General features: G+C 42.3%; 1 protein-coding gene across 5 annotated transcripts in view; it reads left to right on the top strand.

The window, feature by feature from the left end:
- FSTL5 (follistatin like 5) overlaps positions 1-24,278 on the top strand; it is a 563,532-nt gene that overhangs the window by 454,887 nt on the left and 84,367 nt on the right. For all 5 annotated transcript variants that reach the window (XM_053256999.1, XM_053256997.1, XM_053256998.1 and 2 more), the window contains 2 exons: positions 9,075-9,236; positions 12,805-12,939. In XM_053256999.1, the coding sequence (XP_053112974.1) occupies positions 9,075-9,236; positions 12,805-12,939 (297 nt within the window). The remainder of the gene's footprint in view (positions 1-9,074; positions 9,237-12,804; positions 12,940-24,278) is intronic.

Raw genomic sequence — 24,278 nt, 5'->3', positions numbered from 1 at the left:
TGAACCGGGCCTTTTTAGCCCTCTCCCAGCTCACAGTGGACATTTTGAAGGCTGCCACACATGCACAGTGGCTATTTGTGTGCCGGGTCATGACCCGGCCTTCAAAATGGCCTCCATGAGCTGGGAGAAGGCAAAAAAGGCCCTAAAACAGACCTAACTGGCCCGAAGAAGACCGGAGGGGGGGCGGTGGGGGAGGGGAGAGTTTCAGAGACCTCCCACGGTTGTGGCAGCACCCCTAGAAGCCGCCGGACCCAGCCATAGGTTTTTTGGTTTTGTTTTTAAATTAGGGAACACCCCACCCCAAGCCGGTCCCGAGGCCGAACCAGGGCCCAGCTCGAGATGCACCGAACCAAACCAGGCCCGGTTGGGTTATAGTCTGGTTTGATTCAAACTGGACTGGGCTTCCCAGTTCTGTTCACACCCCTAGCAGGGGGGAGCAACAGCTGGAGAATGGGCATGCACTCACCTCTCGTCTGTGGGCTTCTCAGAGGCATCTGGTAGGTCAAACAGAATGCTGGACTTTATAGGCCTTCTGCCTGATCCAGATTCCAACAAGTCTGTTCTTATGTTCTTAAGCATATATACTTAATCAGATGTCTGCATTTGAATAGAAATAGATTATGGATTAGATTGCAAATACCCCTATTTTGATCCAGATTTTTTTTTTCTGTTTCCAACATATTCTGTTAGTATGTGTTAAATTTTGAGTTGAACTGAAACAAATGGGGAAACAGAACATCTGAGGTAGGCCAGTGACAGGGCAATTGATGTTTTTAATAATACCATAGACAAAGAGGTATTGGTTATTTTATTGGCTTATACATAATTTATAGAATGCACTCTATAATTTTTCCTTTAAATTTTGTTTTATTGTTGCAGAAGCGCAAGGTGCAAATAAAACAACATAAATTCAATGGCAACTTTTCATGTTTAGAGACATGGTGGTGTTATTTTGCCGTAGGCTTTCTTGATCCATTTGTTCAACAGTAGCTGCCTGAACTGAATAGAGATAAAAATCAGGAGCAAAAAAACAAAAAAGGCAAACTGAATAAGATCTAACCATTGGCTAATGTCCATAAGTTTTTATTTGATGTTAAATGGATTCACAGTTATTTCAACAATCAGTCCACAATGTAAGAGTTCTCTCTCTGGAAATGGTGAAAGGTAGTGATGGGTGAACTGCCCTCACCTCATTCAGAAAATAACTGACACAAACACAATGTAACCCCTCCATTAATTCATTCAACTAGATCAATCTGAACACAGCTTTGATACCTCCCTGCCACGAACCCACACTACCAGTTATTTGTTCTGATACCCTCATTTCCCAAAATGCATTTTGTCCAATAGGTGATGGCTCTCAGCAACACCAACTGCTGGATGAAATCTTGCACTTTTCTATGAGCTTGCCATTGCAGCATCCATTAACACCAAGAAGCAAGCACTGGAAACAACATTTCCCATGGTTCCTGCTGCCACTTGGAAGCTGCTGTGCATGTTCATGGCAGTTATCTGGGTGTTAAACCTATGCCACATCTCACTTGCCAAAGTAACTAGGGGGTATGTATCAAATAGTAGCAATGGAGGTTGACAGTAAAGAAGGCTTTTAATGCAGAATTGAGCGGTGGTCCCACCTAACCATAGAAGCAGAGGCGGAGCCACCACTGGACGAACATTCAAAGAACCCGGGCCACTGCCAGTCAGGGGCTGCACCTCGTGGCCCCGAGACACACACCCCACATCTGATGTCAGACATGGGTGGGGCATTATTTCACTCCCAAATGGGGCAGCACGTCCCCGTTTGGGAATGAAATTGGCCTGCGCTGCACTGCCAGCATGGGCTGGAGCGACTGTCTCTGCCTTTAAGGGCAGGGAGAGCTGCTCCTGGCCTCTCGGTCAGTGCAGCGGGGCTTATCTCCTGAAACAGAGCCGTGTGGCCCCGTTTGGGAGGGAGATCGGCCCACTCTCTCCCTGCCTTTAAAGGCAGGGAGAGTCATTCTGGCCCACACTGCTCAATGCAGCATGGGCTGATCTGCCTTCCAAACAGGGCTGCATGGCCCCGTTTGGTAGAGAGACCACACCCCCACATCTGACATCAAACGTGGGGGCATGGCTAGCCAGGCCCCCATGTCTGACATCAGATGCGGGGGTGGGGCCAGTGGACACGGCGGCTGAACACAGGTCTCTGCCAGCCTCGCTCCGTGGCTGCATAGAAGGGAGTAAAGGTAAAGTGTGCCATTGAGTCGGTGTCAACTCCTGGCGACCACAGAGCCCTGTGGTTTTTCCTTGGTAGAATACAGGAAGGGTTTATCTTTGCCATCTCCCTCGCAGTATGAAATGATGCCTTTCAGCAGCTTCTTATATCGCTGCTGCCCGATCTGGGAAACATACCAGCGGGGATTCAAACCAGCAACCTCATGCTTGCTAAGCAAGTCATTTCCCCCATTAGGTGGCTCTAAAAGAGAGTACTGTAGCAAATTTCCAGAGGTGCTAATGCAGAAGAATCCAAGAAAATGGGAGTTTAGGATCTCTCTAATCTAGAATGAAGTAGAAGAGGTAAGTGGCTTGTCATTTTAGTAAGGAAGAACAAGCTAAAAGAAGAGAAGGGATGGAAGATAAAGCTCAAATTCTTTGCACACTGAGAGAGTAAGCCTCACATAGTAGGACTTCCTTCTACATGAACTTTCATAGGATTACAGTGTACAAATTTGAAGGCCAGGAAAAAACTTGGCATCACAATCAAGATAAAATCTAGATAAAAGTTTGCTATATCTAATTTGCTCTTTTGGAAGCATTCAGCACTTCTTATTTGGCCCATGATTATAATTGAGACGAATAATACATCAAGTCATTCCTTTGTTACCAACAAAATTATATAGGAGGAGCATGCTGAGCCACTTTCTATAACAGTTGGGTAACATTTGAAAATACATAATCCCATTTCACAATACTCAAATTTAATTATTTATCTTTTATAATTTACATTTTCACATCAGCAACTGTGTTTCAAGATAGCAGTAGAACAGTAGCGTTTTTTTAATGCAAAAGAAATGTCAAGGGATTCGGAAGTGCATTCACTCTAGTATCTTGTTTTTCATTGTCATTTCTCCCCATATAGAAGTAACAATAAGTTAGCTGATTATTTGGCCAAAACATCTAATAAGTACTTGGGGAAGTCTTGCTTAATCATTAACTTTTTTTAAAAAAGTTAATCAATTTTTAAAAATATCACATGCCTCTTCATAGTGACACATTAGATAGCAGATTATTTTAATTGATATATGTGCTGTAGAACCTATTTGCAAGTCTTGAAAATGGGATGTTGATTTGCATTTTCTATTGGCGGTACAGCACAACAGATTTGCATGTTTTGCACTCTATTACTTAAAAGAAAATCAGTTAAAATAGATGATTATGCCTTGGGAGTAATCTTCCAGTAAAACTACTTGGAGATGACTAGAATTAATTATTGTGAAATATTTTGTCAAATATACATAAAGATAGATTTATGGTTGGTTCCACCAGGGATCCTGTCAATGCCCTGGTTCAGACTTGGAATAATGAGCTAACTAGGGAGGTGGACAGGATTGCCCCTAAGTGTCCCTACCGACCTGCTTCTAAATTAGCCCTTGGTATACAGAAGAACTAGGGGGGCTAAAGCAGCAATGCAGGTGGTTAGAGCGCAGGTGGAAAAAGACTCGACTCGAATCCAACAAATTACAGCACAGAGCACATATGAAGATTGATGCTCAGGCAATGCATGCAGCAAGGAAGCAGTTCTTTTCTGCATGTATTGCATCCACAAGATCACATCCAGAAGAATTGTCTAGGGTTGTGAGGGGACTTGTACATTTCCCTCCACCCTTGATTCAGAATTTAGAGCCACTATTGACTCTCTCTGACACCTTTATTGGGGTTTTTTGTGGCTAAAATATCTCGGACTAAAGCCAAACTGGATTCCACGGTTATTGCAGAGTGTATTGTGGAGGTGTCCAGCAACTCCTCTTGAATGATTATGTTGGGTCAGTTTCAGTTTTTGACTCCCAAGGACATGGAAAAGCTGCTTTAAGAAGTTTGTCACTTATCTCTTGACCCTTGCCCTGCATGGCTTGTACAATCTAGCAGGGAAATTATTGGATAGGGTCCTGTTAGTATCATCACTGCCTCCGTGTGGGGGGGGCAGGATGCTTCCTTGTCTCAAGGAGGCCATTGTTTGACCACATTTGAAGAAACCTGCACTGGATCCCTCAAAGCTTGGCATTTACAGTTGGGCAAGGTGATTGAGAGGGTGGTGGCTTCTCAATTCCAATCAGTCTTCGAGGAAGAGGATTACCTGAACCCATTTCAAACTGGATTTTGGGTGGATTATGGGGTAGAGACTGCTTGATTGGTCTGATGAATGATCCCTGATTAGGAATTGACAGACCCTGTTGGTCTTTTGGTTCTCTCAGCGACTTCTGATAAAATTGACCATGGTATGCTTCTGGACGACCTGAGAGGGTTGGGGGTGGGAGGCACTGCTTTGCAGTGATGCCTCTCCTACCTCTCAGGTAGATTCTAGATATTGTCACTTGGACATGGTTGCTCTTCAAAGTGAGAGGTATTGATAGAGTCCCACAAGGCTCCATTCTATCTCCAATTATTTTTAACATCTACATGAAACCGCTGGGAGAGATCATTGGAGATTTGGAGCAGGGTGCTATCAATATGCTGATGACACCCAAATCTATTTCTCCACATCAACTTCTTCAGGAGATGACTTAATCTCTCTAAAAGCTTGTTTGGAAGTGATAATGGGCTGGATGAGGGAGAACAAAATGAAGTTGAATCCAAACAAGATGGAGGTACTTGTTGTGACAAGCTGGAACTTAGGAATTTGTTTATATCTGCCTATTCTAGCTGGGGTTACACTTCCCCTGAAATATCAGGTACATAGCTTGGGAGTACTTCTGGACCCATGCATCTTCCTAATATCTCAGGTTGAGGCAGTGGCCAGGAGCGCTTTTTATAAGTTTCAGCTAATACGCCGTTTTGTCAATTTCTTGAGAAAAACATCCTTAAAACAGGGGTGTTTATGCTGGTAACATTCAGGCTTGACTACCTCAATGCACTCTACATTGGGCTGCCTTTGTACGGAAACTGCAACTGGTACAGAATGCAGCAGCCAGATTCGTCTCCAGACCCAGCTGTAGAGACAATATTACTTCTATTTTAAAAGAACTACACTGGCTGCCAATACATTTCTAGGCAAAATATCAAGTGCTGGTTATTACCTATAAAGTCCTGAATAAATACCTTTGCGTTCAGGGTATTTAAGAGAGTGTTTTCTTATTCATGAACCCCTCCACCTATTAAGATTATTGGGGAAGATCCAGTTTTAGTTGCCACCAGCTTATTTATTTATTTATTCAATTTTTTTATACCACCCTTCCAAACTGGCTCAGGGCAGTTTACAATTAAAAAACAGAAATCATTAAAAACAATTAAAACAGAAATACAAATATAAACACCAATTTTAAAACATCTTAAAAAAATTAAACTATCAAAACAATTAAAACCCTGAAAACCAGGTTAACATTAAAACAATTAAAACTAATTAAAAACCCTGAAAGGCCAGGCCAAACAGATGGGATTTAAGGCCTCTCTTGAAGGTCAGTAAAGAATTAAGATTACGAATTTCTGCTGGAAGTGCATTCCACAGCCCAGGAGCACCTACAGAGAAGGCCCACCTCTGAGTCACCACCAAACGTACCGGTGGTAACTGGAGACGGACCTCACCAGATGACCCTAACGTGTGGTGGGGATCATGTAAAAGAAGGCACTCTCTAAGATATCTCAGACCCAAGCCATTCAGGGCTTTAAAGGTAATAACCAGCACTTTGTATTTTGCCCGGAAACATATCGGCAGCCAGTGTAACTGTTTCAAAACAGGCATCATATGGTCTCTCCAGGTTGCCCCAGAGACCAATCTGGCTGCCGCATTCTGAACTAACTGAAGTTTCTGAACTACATACAAAGGCAGCCCCACGTAGAGAGCATTGCAATAGTCAAGCCAGGAGGTTACCAGCTGATGCACCACTCTTTTGAGGTCATCCTCTTCAAGGAATGGGCGCAGCTGTTGAATCAGCCGAAGCTGATAGAAAGCACTCCTGGCCATGGCCTCCACCTGAGATACCAGGGTGAGGCCTGGGTCCAGGAGTACTCCCAAGCTGCGCACCTGCTCCTTCTGGGGGAGTGTTACCCAATCCAGCACAGATCTAACTCACTCCTTAGATTCTGAGCCCCCACAATAAGCACCTCCATTTTGCTTGGATTCAGCTTCAATTTGTTCTCCTTCATCCAGCCCATTACTGCCTGTAGGCAGGCATTTAGAGAATGAGTGCCATTTCCTGAAGATGAAAAGGAGAAGTAGATTTGGGTGTCATCAGCATACTGATAACACCCAGCACCAAACCTCCTGATGACCTCACCCAGCGGTTTCATGTAGATGTTAAAAAACATTGGTGACAGAATGGAGCCCTGAGGGACTCCATATAACAGCTCCTGTTTTGAGGAGCAACTGTCACCAAGTTCCACTATCTGGAATCTACCTGAGAGATAGGAACTAAACCACTGCAAAGCAGTGCCCCCTATCCCCAACTCCCCCAGGCAATCCAGAAGAATACCATGGTCGATAGTATCAAATGCCGCCAAGAGATCCAGAAGAACCTGCAGAGTCACACTCCCTCTGTTGATTCCCCGGTAAAGGTCTTAAAGAAGCCTTCCCTGGACCCCTTAGCGATGGACAGCTACAGGCCAATCTCCAATCTCCCTTGGTTGGGCAAGATGATTGAGAGGGTGGTGGCCGACCAAGGCTGTCTCAACCCCATAGCCATCTCTAAAGCCAGTTTGAAATGGGTCTAAATAATCAGTTTCCTCCAAGACTGCCTGGAGCTGGTCGGCCACCAACCTCTCAATCACCTTGCCCAACCAAGGGAGATTGGAGATTGGCCTGTAGCTGTCCATCACTAAGGGGTCCAGGGAAGGCTTCTTTAAGAGTGGTCTAACCATTGCCTCTTTCAGGCAGGGGGGCACCCTACCCTCCCTCAGTGCTGCATTTGGTGGCAACCCAAGGCCAGGCCTGGGGCTCTGGAACATACTCCCAAATGACTCTCTTCAATACCCTGGACTCTACCATAAATAAAACTTAAAACCTCATAAACTAAAAGCCTTATAAAACAGGTGTGTTTTCAAAAGAAGTTTCAAAACAATTAGGGATGGGGAGATTTTGGCTTGAAGATTTTTCTTAAAAAGATTTTAAGAAACTTTTATATGATTCTTAGGTTTTAGTTGCTGTTTGCTGTTTGTTTTATTGTAGATCGCCCTGAGATTTTATACAGGGTGGTATATAAATGTGACAGTCAAAGAAATTCCTCTCCACATCTTTCTCTCATCTGTGTGCTGCTGTACCAATGGGTTCCTTCCTCCCAATCCCCCCCTCCAATGTGCCAGGCCCATCCAGCATTATCCTTGTGCACAAAGCTGTGTATACACATGATTGTGAAAGGAGATGATTTGGGTCATCCCTATAGATTGTTAATTGTAATACCCAGAAGCCCTCTTCAGACATTTTTAATATATTGCACTGTACATGACTACAACATCCAAAGGGGGTCTGCAAGTCCCACCCCTAGTACAACACTCTTTTCACCCCACTGCATTGCTCTCACTTGTGGTGTTCCCCACTTCAAATGAATGCTATAAACGTGAGCAGGGAAGGGCAGGACTTCTGGATGCACTTTGGATGCTGTCATCATCTGCAACATAACTTCTTTTAATGTCTGAAAGCAGCTGAAGTTGTTTTGCGAAACAGGTAACTTACACTCTGGAATATCAGTTTCCACTTTCCTTTTGTCATTTTTTTCTGCCTGAAAACTGCTAGCAGAGCTTCAGATGATCCAATTGTTAGCACAGCATCAGATGAACCAAGAATTAAAATTTAATTAATAGAGATCTATTGCAACCACTGTGGAAGTAAATAACCTGAAGAGATGGGAGTACGCAATCAGTTTTAATTAGAAGACTTTACTATTATTAATGCAGACGTACACTGTATATGATATGATTGCATATGTAATTCATATTTTACAATTACATCATGCAATAGCTTCATCTTACAGTAGAAATCCCAGATGATGTAATCATTAAAGGGTAAATATAACCCTCTGGTTGCCACTCACTAATGAAATGCTCTTCTGCACTAATTAAGTGTTGATTTTAATTTTTTATGTTTAGATTTTAATATATAGCCCAGTCCTATACAATCAGAAATATATGTCTTGTATTCAGTGGGTCTTGGTCCCAAGTAGTATAAAATAGCATACAACATTCCCTTCTAAAACTTCAGAAGGCAAAAAGTGAAAATGCATATTTGGCTTATTTTTATTGAGCACAATCTACTTCATATGGATCCCCCAGAGTTTGAATTACTTGTCCAATCAGAGGGAGAAGGTTGGATGGGGGTATGAAATACATGCAGAACCATCCAGGCCCTGATCATCTTGGTGCATTCTCTGTTAAGTATTACAGGGATCCCTCATATGTGGATGCTGTGCTTGCATGTGGAATGATTGTACTGACACTGGTTGTTTTGATAGCATTTAGGTCAAAAGAAGATACTGTTCTATTGTATGTAGGCCAAAAGAAGACAGCTGACATTCTTCACTAATGAAGTGCATGCAGGTTGTTGCACTAGCACCAAGGCGATTAATGAAGGCTGTTGCACTCACATCAATCTGCTCCACTAGTTACTTGCACTAAGTCTGGGGATCGCATTCTGGACTAGTATTAGGCAAGCATACTTGTGCAACAGTTGCGCAACTGCGGAACACCTCCTCTGTTTTAAAGGGAACTTTTGTGGAATAGTGCAATTCCGAAAATTCCCATTCTTAACGCAACTCTGCCCTCTTGTGCTAGTGCAATTATACCAGATTACAGGTTTAGGGAGCATACACAACAGACACTGTAGGAAGAAATTTATCAATATTTTTAATGATTTCCATTCCATTTGATTTCTTGTGCTTTTATCTACTTAGTTCCACCAGTCATAAGAGTTTTTCCAGAAAGTCAAGCCAGGGAACCAGGGGTTACAGCGAGTCTCCGATGCCATGCTGAAGGTATTCCCAATCCACTGCTTGGCTGGCTAAAGAATGGAATTGACATAACCCCAAAGTTGTCCAAACAGTTAACTCTTCAAGGTAAGAAAACATATATATATATTAATAATGTTCTAAAGGCATAGGCAATGGAATGCCTCTTTTTTTATTCTCTACAAAGACTTCAGACAACAATGTGAACTTTTAAACTGGTATAATTTATTCATTATGCCTTCAGGCAACTTGAGCAACAAGTGTGATGTGTTAACAACACCACCTCAGAAGTAAAACTGGCAGTTTGGGGGTCTACAAGTAATTCATTATAGAATCTCTCCCCCTTTTCTATATATAGCTCTATCCAGTTGCTCTTGTCATACTCTGTGCATGGATGACTTTTTAGGCATTGCTACCATAGTGACATTTGAAATAGTAACAACTGGATGCTCCTAAAGTGAGCACGTTAGTGAACTTCATTTTCCCAAGTGGAGACACTTTCAACTATTGTTTCCAGTGGGATTGCTACAGTATCATCTTGAGGGTGACTGCTATAACTGCTAGGTCTCAATAGGGACTATTTTACATTTTATTCTTTCAACACATGAAGTATAACTCACCTATTCACCTCTAAATAAATGGTGATGTACTTGAAGACGCAGTATGCTGTATCTCCTTTAAATGCTTTATATCAATTTATCATTTAAAAATGACAAGACTTGATACATTCTTTACCTTGCATAAGATGAAATTCCATGCATATTTTCACATGCAGGGCTCAAAGAGTGTCAGACTCTTATGTTTTGTAGTTTATTAAAAATGGATGAATCCATAATAAGCTTATGAGAGGACAGAGGGGGATGAGATGAGGAGAGTAGGGTGGACTCTGCTGGTTTCCCTGACCTCTCCTGATGAATACTAGCTCTACCTGCACATTCCTGTCTCAGGCGAAGGAGATTTTCTTCAGCCCCAGACCTTCTGAGAAGCAGTTTTCTTGCAGCTTGTTTTTGCTTGATGCTAGCAGGCCTTGTTCTAACTGTGCCTTCTACCTGATTGCTTGACCTACTTCCACCTGTCCCTTGGGACCAGAAAGCTCTTGTGAGAGGGAGATTTTCTGGAGCTTTGGAGAGCATAAAAGGAAGAAGGCACACTGGAGGCATAGCTGGCGGAATGCCTGCATCCAGCTGCTAAAGGCCGGGCCTTTGGTACCTGGTTTTTGGTGTGGGAATGAGTGGCAGGTTATTTATTTATCAAATTTGTATACCGCCCCAAACTTTCATCTCTGGGTGGTTTACAATAACATAAAACCAGTTAAAAACATATTAAAAAACTAAAAAACACATTAACAATTTAAAAATAACCAGAGATTAAAACCAGGCCACAATATGAAGAAGTGGTGCATTGGAAAATTGAGACCAGGAGAGAGAAAAGGGATGTTGTCAGGATCAGTTAAGTGAGGGATGGGCCAGCAAGGAGGTAGAGTGGAACATAGGAAGCTGTCATATACTGAGTCAGACCATTGGTCTTTCTACCTCAGTATTGCCTTCACAGACTGGCAGTGGCTTTTCCAAATTTGCAGGCAGGAATCTCTTTTAACCCCTACTTGGAGAAACCAGGGAGGGAACTTGAAACCTTCTGCTCTTCCCAAAGTGGCTACATCCCTGGAGAGGAATATCTTATAGTGCTCACATTTCTAGTCTCCCATTCATATGCAACCAGGGCAGACCCTGCTTATCTAAGAGGACAAGTCATGCTTGCTACCACAAGACCAGCTCTCCTCTCCAGAGTGGTGTCAGTGTTAGCTCCAGCCCAGGGGACAGGGCCAATGAGAGGGACAGGTGATACATTTCCATTCACCTCAAGCTGTGAATGGCAAGGAGCCAGCACTGGTGATAGCATAATTCCTATCCCATTCCCATCCTGCCCATCTTCAAACCTCATTCCCCCACACTATCTCCCTCCAAACCACTTCCTGCCTACCAAAATCTTCTCCCACTTTTTCTTTTCTGGCTGTGGTAAGAGATCTCTTACTCACACCCCAGTGTATTGCTTACACCCCAGCTGCAAGTGTACTGTGAAAGCTTGAAAAAGTAGTTTTCTAAAAGGCTTCTATAGATGTTGGATGTACTTGTACCTTATGCAGCAGCACACCAGGCAGTGGAGGAGTGGAAGTATCTCCCTTTCTGCGTTCCTATCCCACCTGCTCGCTGCTACTAGAGAAGCAGCAGGAACCAGATAAATAGAATAGAAGCAGCAGGAGCCAGATAACTGGAATAGAAGGGAAGGGGACTTGGAAGATCATGCCAGAGAGTTTCCTTCCAATGGAGCTTCGTGAATGGGATAAAAGAATGTGTTAAATGCTTCTCTAGTTCAGAAGAAAAACTGAGCCAGAGAAGAATTGTGGGATTATACTGCTTGCTTTATATTTGAGGCTAGCTTTACAAACCCCTAAGGTTCATATATCAAAGCCATGAAATAATGAATCTCAGCACAATTTCTACTTGCATGGTGCCCAACAGCAAGTATGAACATCCCTAAGAGGTATCATATGATATATGACTGACTTCACTATCTTATACATGCCTGCAACAAAAATGTAAAAGAAGAAGCAACTGATGTCCTACATGGAATTGTGACATAGAAATTAGTTGACAGAAATTAGTTGACATTATACATTTCTTCTCAGTAGGATACCAGTGAAGAGAAGTAGGAGGAGTTGATGGATTTGTATTGCAATCATTGATTTCTTTTGTGATCATCCAGAAAACCATGTCACAAACACAAGTTGCAGATACTATCAGGGTACAGATCCCCCCAAAAAACATTTAAGGAGTCCCCCTGCTTTTACTGAATTTCCTTTGCCAAACCTAATAATCCATATCTTCCCTCATTTCTTTATCCTTTAAGTAGTCATTTCTTTATCCTTTAAGTAGTTGCTGCTCAGGCTTTCATTATGTCTGCACCCCTGAATAGCATCATCCTCATCTTTGAATGACACATTGAGGCGGGTCTCACAATCAGTGAGACCCGCTTTTGCCACTATTGCAGGGAGAGCGGGCTAAGCCCACTCTCCCCGCAGACGATCGCAGCGGGAGCCCTGCATGGCCAGATTGGCTGCCCACATGATTGCCGGCTCCATGACTTTGCCTGCTCCATGCGGACCCCAGAAGCTCCAGTATGCCCTGCGCAAGCGCGCTGGGCATACTGGGGAGAACCCCGGAGCCAGGAGTCAGCTTTTCACCTCCCCTCCGGGGGGTCTCCTCATGAGTAGCCACAGCACGGAGCTGTGCCATGGTTACTCATGATCGGAAAGCCCGAGTTTGCGGAGCACTCACTCCTCAAACCCGGGCTTTGGGGAGGGCTAAAAAAGCGGGCTAGCCACTTGTAAGCCACCGGGCTCACCTGCGAGCCCGGTGGTTTATACGATCAGCAAAAATCGGGCTAGGCTCTCCTAGCCCGATTTTTGCTGATCGTGAGAATAGCCCCATTAACTTTCTACTCTGCAAGCAACTCTTATCATGTGTCACTAACCAATCAAATAGTTCACATTGTCAAAAAGAGCAAATTCTTTAAATGTATTGGGCTAAATCAAATGCCTCCATGTGTGATCTTGTAAGCACAATCTATCAAAACTAAATTTGAAGTTTACTTACTGCTTTCTTTTTTCTGTGCACAGCAAATGGCAGTGAAGTTCATATTAGCAATGTACGTTATGAAGATACAGGTGCATATACCTGTATTGCAAAGAATCAAGCAGGAGTGGATGAAGACATCTCTTCCCTTTTTGTGGAGGATTCTGCTCGAAAGACCCGTATGTCACATTTCTTATAAGAATTGCTATAAAATGTTGGTAAATTGTAGTGTATGTATATACATGTAAAGGTTTTATCACCTTATAGTATACTTGGGGAAATCATTGTATTTTTCTTGAATCCTTATCAGTGGTCAGGGCACTCTTTCCATGTGATCCAGCAATATAGTGCAATGAATAGTAGATGTGTGAACTTTAGTCAAATCTCACTTAAATCACTGGGTAGCCTTGTACAAACCATTTGAGTTTGTATAAATGGGCAGGTCTTAGAGGATGAACAAATGGAGTGAGACCTGGCTAACCTGTCTGAGCAGAGAAATTTTCTCCTTTGAGGTGGGCTTTTTTGAATCCCCATATTCTTCTCCAAGCCTGAACTTGCAGATATTTGTTGACATCTCTATATGTCCATGTTCAGGCTTGGAGAAGAATGTGGGGATTCAAAAAAGCCCAAAGGAGAAAATTTCTCTGCTCAAATAGGTTTGCCAGGTCTCACTCCATTTGGTTATCCTCAAATCCTCCTTCAAAATACTCTACCTCTTCCTTTTATTTACCAGTCCCAGTGGGCGTGAGTGGGAACAGCAGCAGTGAGTGAGGAGGAAAGGCTTCTGCTTTCTCCTCCCCATTGTCCTGGTTACTGCAGTGCACTGTACCATGAGAAAGACAGTGTTGCAGTGCATGAGGAGTAGTTTTTTTTTTTTTTAAACTTTATTCCCTCCCCTTTGTTTCCCAGTACATCAGCAGTAAGAGGCACAGTGGCTCTGTGAGCATGTAGTCTTCCCATGGCATACTTTTCAATCCATTTCAAGACAAGTGGGGGAGAGCTTGCCCATCCTTAATAGAATTAACTCATTGTCATCTGGGAAATTTGAATAATTCTGTCCTGACCTACCTCACATGGTTGTTTTGACTGAATGAAGTAAAAATGGTAAAGCACCTTTTGGTGCTTACAAATATTATGTAAATAATGGACGTTGTATAAAACATAGAGAGGAAATTATTCTTTCATAAATTAATCCCATGAATCTGACCAGCGGAAATTAATAATCGGATATATTGGGAGATGATGAAGTTCTTTTTTAATTATACAATAAATATTAGATATTAATGTAAAAGGCATTCAACAAGTACAAGCCATAAACAGTGAGAAAGGTGAAATGTTTTTACTCAAGCCTAGCAAACATAGCACAAAACACCAGGAGGAAAAAAAAATTACTTTAGTCTCTCAGTCCCTTCCTTCCCATCGATCAAGCTAATTTGGTACATCACCAGCAAACACATGAAAACATAAATCACCTGCAAGGACCTCCCTACGGTGGGTCTCTTTTAATATAATGCTCAGTCCTGATAATTCTAGCATTTTCATTGTCGCTGTTCTTTATTTTTCAATAGAATTGAACCAATATTTGTTGTGAAGGGGTTTTCCTGGCAGAAATCAGAACTGAAGTGACTGTCAAGGCAAAAAGATTAAAACATGTTTCGTGAATCTGAAAAGTCATATTGGCTTCCACTGTAATTTACTAGAGCATGCCCATTAATTCTGCCAAGCTTCATGGCTGCTTATTTAATGTGTTTGCTGAACCAAATGGCAGGCATTTTATTGTAAATATGGGACGCAATCCCGTTAAGCAATGAATTTACTGAATTTACTCCCATAGATATACATGGGGGAAATTCAGCATGTGCTTAATTAACTCCCTATTGCACATGATGAGCCTTTAAAATAGTATTTTCCTCATTTTGAGCAATAATGTAAACTTTTTTTCAAGAAAAAAAATATTTTCATTCTATCTGTCCCATCTAACCATTTTCATAATGAAGCCCTCATGTCCGGGTTTTCCCTTAGTGCCAGTATTTGAATACTTGAATGGACTGGTCCAAAGAAGTTATCAGCAGATTTTCAGGTGATACGTACAGTGAGTATATCAAATTGATTACTCATGTTTCAAGATGCAGTTGGAAAAAGAAAAAAAAGAATAGGAAAGGGACGAAAATATTAGTCCATAAGGTGCTGGTTCAAGATGAAAAGTGAGGCTCAGTAGACTTTGCCTATTGTCACCCTCTGCATGCTTTACAACTTACCTGCTGTGACAACAGAGTTGTGAATATCAAGGTTAACCTGTAGCTCCTGACATGCTATACCTGTTCCATTGTCCACTAACACATTTCACCGGCTCCATTATTTTTAATTTCTTCTTTTGATGAAATAACCCACCTCCACCCATTCAGATCCTTCACAGAATTCTTGCATATCAATTCCTTCCTAAAATTTGGATTTTTGTCATAAAGGTTTGTGTTCCTGCTATAGAGAGTTGACTCCATATTTTTCAAATATAAAACAGAGTTGAAATGATTATTTTAAAATTTATTAAAAATTGAAGAGAGCATATGAAGAAGTTGGCATTTTCCAGTCATGTCAGAAGTATGTGCCTTCTTGAGATTCCACATTAGTGGAGTCCTTTGTAAGCATCAAGCTTTTTGAATGCATGTTTAGTTCATTTTATTCATCTTTCATATAATTATTTTTGGAACTGTTGAACCAATTAATCTTTTATGAAGATTTTTTAAAGGTTGTTAGTGTATATTTTTTTCATTGTATGTACAGGTAATTGGAATTATTTTAATATGAATATGCCATTTTATTTATTTTTATTATGAGCAGACATTGATTATTATACAGTTGATTGGCTTTTCTTTATTGTTTGCTCCAATTATCAGTTTTAAGGCAATGTTTGAGTTTTTATACTTTTTCAATATGATTTGTGCTTGACCTTCTCATATATAATAGGTTTTGGTTCAGTACTTATTTATATTTCTTCAGGGAGTCATTTTTAATGCCACCTGATTAGTTAGCATCTATATAGATATAATCCTCTTAGGTGTACCCATGGCTAATCCCGTGCATGGCAGCTCCTGTGAGAGTTGGCAAGCAGAAGCACCATGGTGATTGGGCAGTGGAGATTCTATATGGAGATAGGGAGGAGGATCCTGTGGCACTGTGGTGATTGGGCAGTGGGGACACCATATGCAGATGTAGGGGAGGAATCTGTGATGGTTAAGGACAGTTGGAATGCAACTGTTACTGGTTGGAAGATGTCCTTGATTCTAGAGGAGAGGAATCTATCTATCTATCTATCTGGATAATGGGCCGGGTTCTTCAAAGAGAGGGGTCATGAGGGAGGAAAGAGCCCCTTCAGGAGAAGGAGCCTACTGTTGTGTGAATTAGATGAGGAAACAAGATGAACAAGATCTGTTAACTCAGAGAGGGAAAAAGAGAGAAAGAAGGAAAATAAGAAAGGAGGGGAAGAAAGACAGAGGGGAAAATCGAGTAGAGGAGAGAGAGAGAGAGACAAAGAAAGGAGGGGAAGATAGAAAGATGGAAGGGGAAGGGATGAGCCTGAGCCTGTCAGGGGCCTGAAGGTAACTAGCGGCCATGGTGGTGTCTGTTGGCAGCAACGAAGGGCCCAGTCAACCACTGCTGCTGTTTGGGGCCACCGAGGCCATTGGAGGAGGGAGGCTCACAGGCAAGGGATGGACCCGGGCCTGTCAGAGGCCTGAGGGGAACACGTGGCCATGGTGGCGGTGGCAGTGGCAGCAAGAAAAGGCCTGGTCAACTGCTTCTGCTGCTTCTGTGGGGAGGAGCAGGAGTGGGGAAATGGTGGGGAGGTCTCTGGGGATAGGGGGCTGCAGCTTGGTCAACAGGCACCAGTAATGCTGCAGCTGTTACCAAGAGGGATGAGGGGGATGGAGTAAAGTGATGGAGGAGTGACCAAGAGGGGTGAGGAGAATGGAAGCAACTGGATAGAGGAGCAGGAGCAGGAGTGGACTCAGGTGAAAGTGGAGATCTCTCTGAGGTGAGGTGGGCTGTGGTAGGGGGTATGAGAAGCAATTAAGTACTAGAGTGCAGATGCTCTGCATGGACTAAGCTAGTTTATATTTATAGGGTGTGTTTTTTTCCAGTGCCCCTGAGGTAGGATGAGGCCAAAATGTGTTGGGCATATATGTCCCATTCAGTAAATAAGTTTTGTTCTAAGCACTTGTTGAGGCTTGGCCTCTATTTTTTCTACTTGTTTTGGTGTTGCTTCTCCCTTTTTTGTATAGGGGACTCACACATGTACATTTTCTATATGTGAATGTGTTCCTTGTGTTTGGTTATGTATATTTGATGTATATTTAAGTACACATATGTACTTAAATATGGCTCCTGTAGAATTCCAGTGTGGTATAGTGTCAGCATAACGGACTAGGATGAAAGAGTACTGAGTTCAAATCCCTGCTCAGTCATGTAGCTCACTGTAGCTGCCTGCATACACTCACTGCAATTCTGCTTAAAGAGTTAACAAGGATAGTTGAGCCCTGCAGAGCTATTTGTGAAAACCTAGTATCCTGATCAAACAGCTATGGCTAACCAAAATTTATCCAGGATAGATTACCAGGAGGGTTAAATGCAGGCTAACCACAGCAGTTTGACAAGGATTGCCTGGAAATTCTGAGTTTCCACAATCGGCTCTGCAGGGCTTAGCTATCCTGGTTAACTCTTTAAATAGCGAGGCTATTCACACGATTGTAGAAAATCAGGCTAGCCTCCACTAGCCTGATTTCCTACAATTGTGTGAACCACCGGGCTCACCCTTAAATCGGGTTTGCGGAGCAAGTGCTTTAAAAAAATCGTGAGTAGCCACGGCACGGCTCTGCACCGCTAGGAGAGCAATTGTGTCACGGAGCCAGCAGTCATGTGTGCAGCCGATCCAGCCGCCCAGGGCTCCCTCCCCGCTCGTGTGTGGGGAGAGCCGGCATAGCCCACTCTCCCTGTTCATGGTTCTAAACCGGGTCTCACTGATCGTGAGACCTGGCTCTCAGATTTCAAGGTTCTCAAGGTTCTATGCTAATGGTGGGTGGATTGTAGATTTGCCTTTATTGATCCTGTTTGTATAGTATAGTCTTACAACTTGTGACCAAATAGATTGGCGCTCAACCTAGAATCTTTCTTCCGCTTCAGAAATGTGTAATACACATTTCTGTCACAATATAAACTACAGGCTTGTCATACCTTCTCAGCACAGGTCTGGAGAAACCCACTTGTAGCTCAAGCATCATTTACTTGACTCTAAAAAAAGGTATTCAATGGGCTAGTTTTTGTTGAGCATGATAAAAGGTCTTCTATCTTGCTCAGCTGTGTTGAAGATCTGTAGCTTCCATTTATATTTCCTGGAAAAAATTTCCTCAATAACGATCAGAAACTAAAATTTATGGGCATGAATCTATTAACATGAAACAAATCTTCTCAAAGCATTTGTGTTATAGATACTCTTTAAATGTGAGATTAGATTTCTATGATTTAGTAACCTACAAAGTTGCCTTGTTGGAGAACAATACACCATGTTTCATAGCAAGCAGAAAAACAGAGTGATGGATAAGACTTTTGGTAGACTAGATGATGCTGTGGGCAAGTATGAAAGGAAATGAATAGTCTGAGCTATGGCTATGGTAGAAGATGGAGGATATAATTTATTTTAAAGTTTAGTTCAGATAGCATACTCTTGACACATTCCTGTTTCTGAGATAAGCCAATACTCCTAGATGATAATGATTAATCATCAAAATGGAAATTCAAGATTAAAGTAAATGAAACTGTGAAAGAACTTAGTCATGCAGTTGTTAACATTTATGTTATCCATTAAGCAATGACTTCAGCTTCTTTGGCAGTTTAGTAAGATTTTAACAAAAGATGGTAATCTGATTTACCGTCATGACACAGCATTTGTGTTAGTGCTGAAACAACCTAATATATTTGTAACCTGGATATAGCTGTCATATATTTGTGGTGGTCCAGTATCCTTCACAACATGGGCTCTGTGCCTTTTCAGTAGTCCCTATAAGGGACTGGTCCTAGCCAGCTGACTCACACGGGAGGTGTTTTTTGTTTTCCTAAGTCACCCCTTCCTCTGAGCTTTGAAGCTGACTGAGAATTGAATTACTGCCACCAAGTCACATTAAAAGGTTTTTCCTAATGGGGCTTGAGTGACTGAAAAGCCCCACTTCACTTTGCTTCCCTTTCCTAACAAGCAAGTATATAAAAACCCACTGCTCCCCTGGGTGTTTGCCTGCATGTGGAGCTAATGATAGCTGGCTAAGCTCTATTGACAACACATCTGCAAAAAAGGAATTCCCTCCTTCCACCCCGCCCTCCATCTCCTGAATTAATAACCAACTCTGGGAGGCTTGTAAAAATAAAAGAACAGAGAGAAATATTTTATTCAATTGTTACAGACTGCTTCCTCTGAAGTTTTGGCTTTTTAGATACACTCAAAACACTTCACATTGGGTTACAAGAATGTTTCAGAACCCCCAGATCTTTTTAAGGTGGTACACATTGACATCTTAGTTACTCAGTTACAAAGAACAGATATTTAGCAATTGCAAACCACACACAGAAAGCAAACTAATTCCTAACACAAAGTCTGAATAAACATACTTTTCCTTACACTAGTTGAATTGCTGCCACCAAGTTTTCTGAAGCCTTACACTAGTTTTCTGAAGCCTCAAAAACCTTGGCTTCATTCTGACAAGATTAAGTCCCTGCAAATATCTCACCCTGAGGGCAGCATTCTGCAGCATTCACCATACAGGAGCAACATCCATGCCAGTTGCTGCACTCTCTTCCTCTTTCTCCTTCCCAGCATTTCCCCCAGCAGCCCTCATGCCTCACACACCTGGTGGATTGATTGGTCAAGACATAGGGTCACCAGCCTGTCAGTTAAAGACAGTGGTTCACTTCCTGTTAACCAATTAGAGCTGGGAGGCTGATCACTACACCTTGATCCTTAAAATGAGACTAGGAGGTGGAAACACCTCCTGTCCCAAAGGAATGGGAACAAAAACCTTAAGTTCCTATCTTAACTATCTAAATACATATCAATATTAATACATATCAGTATCAGATGCCAAGACATGTCTACACCTACAAAGATTAGAATAGTTCAGACAATGGTTTTCCCCATGACACTCTATGGATGCGAAAACTGGACTTTGAAGAAGCAAGATAGAGAAAGCATTGATGCTTTTGAACTTTGGTGCTGGAGAAGACTTCTAAGGATACCATGGACAGCCAGGAAAACAAACAAATGGATCACAGAACAAATCAATCCAGAATTTTCACTTGAGGCACAAATGACCAGGCTCAAACTATCATACTTCAGACACATTATGCAAAGATCCAGCTCCCTTGACAAATCCAAAATGCTGGGGAAAGTGGAAGGAAAGAGAAGAAGAGGATGACGAGCAGCAAAGTGGATGGACTTAATTACGACAGCAATGAATGCACCACTGAGAGACCTTAAAGGCCAAGTTGAAGACAGATCATCCTGGAGAGAATCTATCTATGTGGTCGCTAAGAGTTGACACCAATTTGATGACACTTAATCAATCAATCAATCAATGAAACAATCATATTTCAAATAGCACTTAGAACCTCTTGTCCTCTGTTGCCTCCACCCCACCCCCCAATAGTTCTTTAAGTTCCAGTGGGGTCTTCAAAGAGTCCCTATGACAAGACTCCTGCCACGATGTTGCTTTTCCCCTGGATATGCTCCACGTTGGACTCATCCTCCTGGAAGGCAAGACTCCAACAAACAAACTTCTTCTTTAACTCCTCAAAAGCAGTTTGACACTCTCTCCTCCTCCACCACATCTCCACATTGAGTTTGTTGGTCCAGACTGGTCTGAGGACTGGCAGCTGTTCTCCAGGATCAAAGACATGCTCCCTGGCATGTGGGTCATGCCAGGCCTGTGGCTCTGTTTGGGCCTCCCACAGATTGTGTTGCACAAGGGATTGGGTCCCTTTCAGTGTGTCTTGGAGCTTGTCCCCAAAGTCCAATATATTTTCTCCCTGGGAAGCCTCTCCTCCCCCCCACTGATGTCAAACCAGTTGCAAAGGCCCTCTGACATCTCTCCCATAGACTAAGAGGGAGAATATCCTACGCTTGGGTGAGGCACAGCTCTGTAGGCAGTCAACTGCTGTGGCAGCCCCAAGTCCCAGCCCTTGGAAGGTTCCTTGATAAACGTCTGAATCTAAACATCCCTTGGGCTCCTCCCACTAAGCCATTTGTCAGGTGATGGTCAGACACAGGGGTGAGATGCTTCACAGCGTGGGTGTTCCAGTGCTTCTCCATCACCCCGGATATGAAATTGGCACCTGCATCAGTCAGGACTTCCTGTGGCCAACCGATCCTGGCAAAAATGTCCATTAGAGCCTGACCTACAGTCTTTGCACCTATCTTACTCAGGCCCATTGCTTCCAGCCACCTAGTGGCATAGTCCACCAGAGTTAGTAGATACTGTTTTCCCCGGGAGGTCTTGGGTTGGATAGGCCCCAGGATGTCTGTTGCCACTCTCTAGAACGCAGTGCCTATGCCTTACAACTGTTGTAAAGGTGCCCATTCCCCTTGTCCTGGCTATTCCCCACTCTCTGGCAAACGTCACAGGACAGTTTGCCAAACTGTCACATCCTGGCCAAATCCAGTCCAGTAAAAGTTTTGCCTTACTCTTTATTTTGTCCAACTTTAAGATGTGCATGTGATACTACTTAGGCACTACAAGTTGCCTCAGGGGGTTGAACCCCTCCTGTGACTTTTAGGGAGATACTTATGGTACAGCAACCACCTTTCAGAGGATGATCCAGGATCTCAGCATTTTGCTGAGAAGTGGTGAGTTATGGTTCACCTCCTCTCACAAAATGGCCACCAAAACAAAAATGGCCACCGTGCATGTGCAAATTGCCTCTGCAAGGCTGTGGGTCATGCCAGGCCTTGCAGAGGTTTTTTGTGCATGCGTGGCAGCCGCCATTTTGGCCACCGTGCCATTTTTAGCAAGGCCTGAATGGGCAAAAAAATTGGCCTAAAAGGCCTGAGGGGTGCATTTTGAAGGTCGGCGGGGGGGGGGACCTATGCGCACCCCCCCACCTCCTTGACGATCATTTTAAAGGTAATTTTAAAATTTTAAAATTCGCAAAAAACCCCGGACCGGAGCAGACCGGGAATGATAGGTGCTGGAATGTGTTAACAAATATGCCTCTCAAGTCTCTAGCCGACCATTAATGCTTCTTATTAGAGAGATGAGCCTTTTACCTTTTATCTTATTCCTTCCTGAGAAGGCAATAAGCACGAAAGCTAATCCGATGTGCTAACATGGAAGGGAGTATTTGGCTATCCCCAAACAGGCTATCTTGGTAACAAAAGCACTTTGAGCCCTTTTGTTGAAAAGATGTATGTAAATATTCATAGTAGCAGCAGCAGTAATAGATTTAATTCCCTGTTCTTTAAAAGTTCCATAATAACATTTCAAAGTACAATCATTCTATTTTGAAACTGGAAAACTATCATGTGGCTATCCACACCTTGCTATTACATTAGCTTCTAACAGAACTGTGGGAATGGGCTTCAATATATATTAAACATTATTTTTATCATTGTACTGTCCCAGAGGTCCCAGATGTATTATATCCTTTCAGATGGACTGCAAATGACTATTTTGCAAATTAACACAATTTATATTTTTCAAAGAAATCTATGTATATTTTAATTATGAAATAATTTCCAAAATGTTTGATTTAAAAATATCAGATTTATCAAACAGCTCAGATGAGACTCTCCATTGGAATACTTTACGAGAACATTGACTGTAGTGAAACAATCAATGTTATTTACCTGTTAATCTAGTGAGAAGGAAGTTTGTCACCCAAGGATTTTGCAGTAATTTACAGATGAGTTGAATATTTGATAGCCAATTAATATTTTATTTTTTAACATCAATTACAGGTTCCCATGTTACCCAGTTCAGCAGCTGTGACTCTGTCACATTGTATGAAGCAACTTCTATAAATCCTTTCATCTGTTCACCCACAGCAAGCTGAAAATTATCTGCTTCCTGCATTTTGTGTCTTGAGGCTATGTTTAAAAAATAATATGCCTTTTCCCTACCATTACATAGATCAGTTTCTAACACCAGGGCCTTTTTTGCATGTCAAAGTCTTATCACTGAGGAAGGGGTTATGTGACCTGAATACTATTGCCTGTCTAGGTTTATGGCCATCCTATGCACCTAGGTATCTCTGTTGCCTATAGCACAGTACAAGGATAAAAGCTTTTTCAGCTCTGATTTATTGTCCAAATTTCTTTCGCAGGCTGTTTTGTACCTATAATGAAAACTCTCTGTTGCATCGCATATGCAACAATACCTGTTTGCCTCATTTCTTTAGGAATAATTTGGGATGGCATTTTATGTTATGGCCAGGTATGCTGAGGTAAACTAGATTATACATTTTTAAAATGTCACAGCCAGAGACTCCATCTCAAATAGCAATGTTCAACATTTGGGTCTGAATTCTACTTTATTTTTCTAATGGTTCCAGTTCTCATAACCTATGTGCAAGTTATCCAAGATGTTTGTCTATAACAAGTTTAAGCAGTTCTTAGATTTGTTACATTGGGATTGTTAGATAAATCTATTCACAAGCTCAGTGAAAGTATGTTGCTCTATAAATAAAGCATTAATATGCTCTTTCTGGCAATGAAGAGAGTGTCAGACACATGGATCTCAAACCCTGGTTGCTGGGAAACAGGCACTGCTTCCATCCTTTCTGAACCACCATAAGAGAGGGTCAAAGGGAGATACTGCTGGTACATCACATATCTGATCTAGGGGAAGCAAAAGATGCAATTGGTAAATGCAATTGATCCACTGTCAGTTTTAAAGGTGTGCAGTTTGATTCGCTAGCAGATCACCAGGAATTGAGGCGATTCACTGATTTGTTTGCAAATCAAATTGTCACATAAATAAAGAGGCTGATTCAATCGCAAATCAAATTGCCAGTGATTTTTAGAGAATCGATCTGCACATTTTGCTTAACAGACACCATTTTGTCTTTGTGTTTTTCAATCACTGATTGTTCTCCTGGCACTGGTTTCCAATTCGCTTGAGATCTCCTTGCTTCTTGCTTCTTGGTAGGCTTGTCTTTCAAATCAAGTGTTGGCATGAGCAACTGTGCCACCATTGACTGTAGGGAAAGAGCAGGGATGGGGGAGGCCAAAGGAAGGAGTTTCAAAATATATATCAGGGGCTGCGTAGAGGCAGAGAGATCCATTGCTTTTTGTGCCTCAGGAGAGAATAATCAGAGAGAGAGACTGCAGCAGCACTGAGACCAGAGTGGTGATGGTGGTAGTCTAGTCTGGGCCTGCCTGCCTGCCTGCCTGGCTCTCACACTTAAGTGGAGAGGGAGGGAGGGAGGGGATTATCTGAATATCTCTATTTTTAAAAATCCTTTTATTTTGCAGTGCCTGCCAACT

This window comes from Hemicordylus capensis, chromosome 5, assembly GCF_027244095.1.
Source record: "Hemicordylus capensis ecotype Gifberg chromosome 5, rHemCap1.1.pri, whole genome shotgun sequence".
NCBI lineage: Eukaryota > Metazoa > Chordata > Lepidosauria > Squamata > Cordylidae > Hemicordylus > Hemicordylus capensis.
Note: the sequence above shows the minus strand (reverse complement) of the source record. Positions and strands in the feature narration are given on the sequence as shown.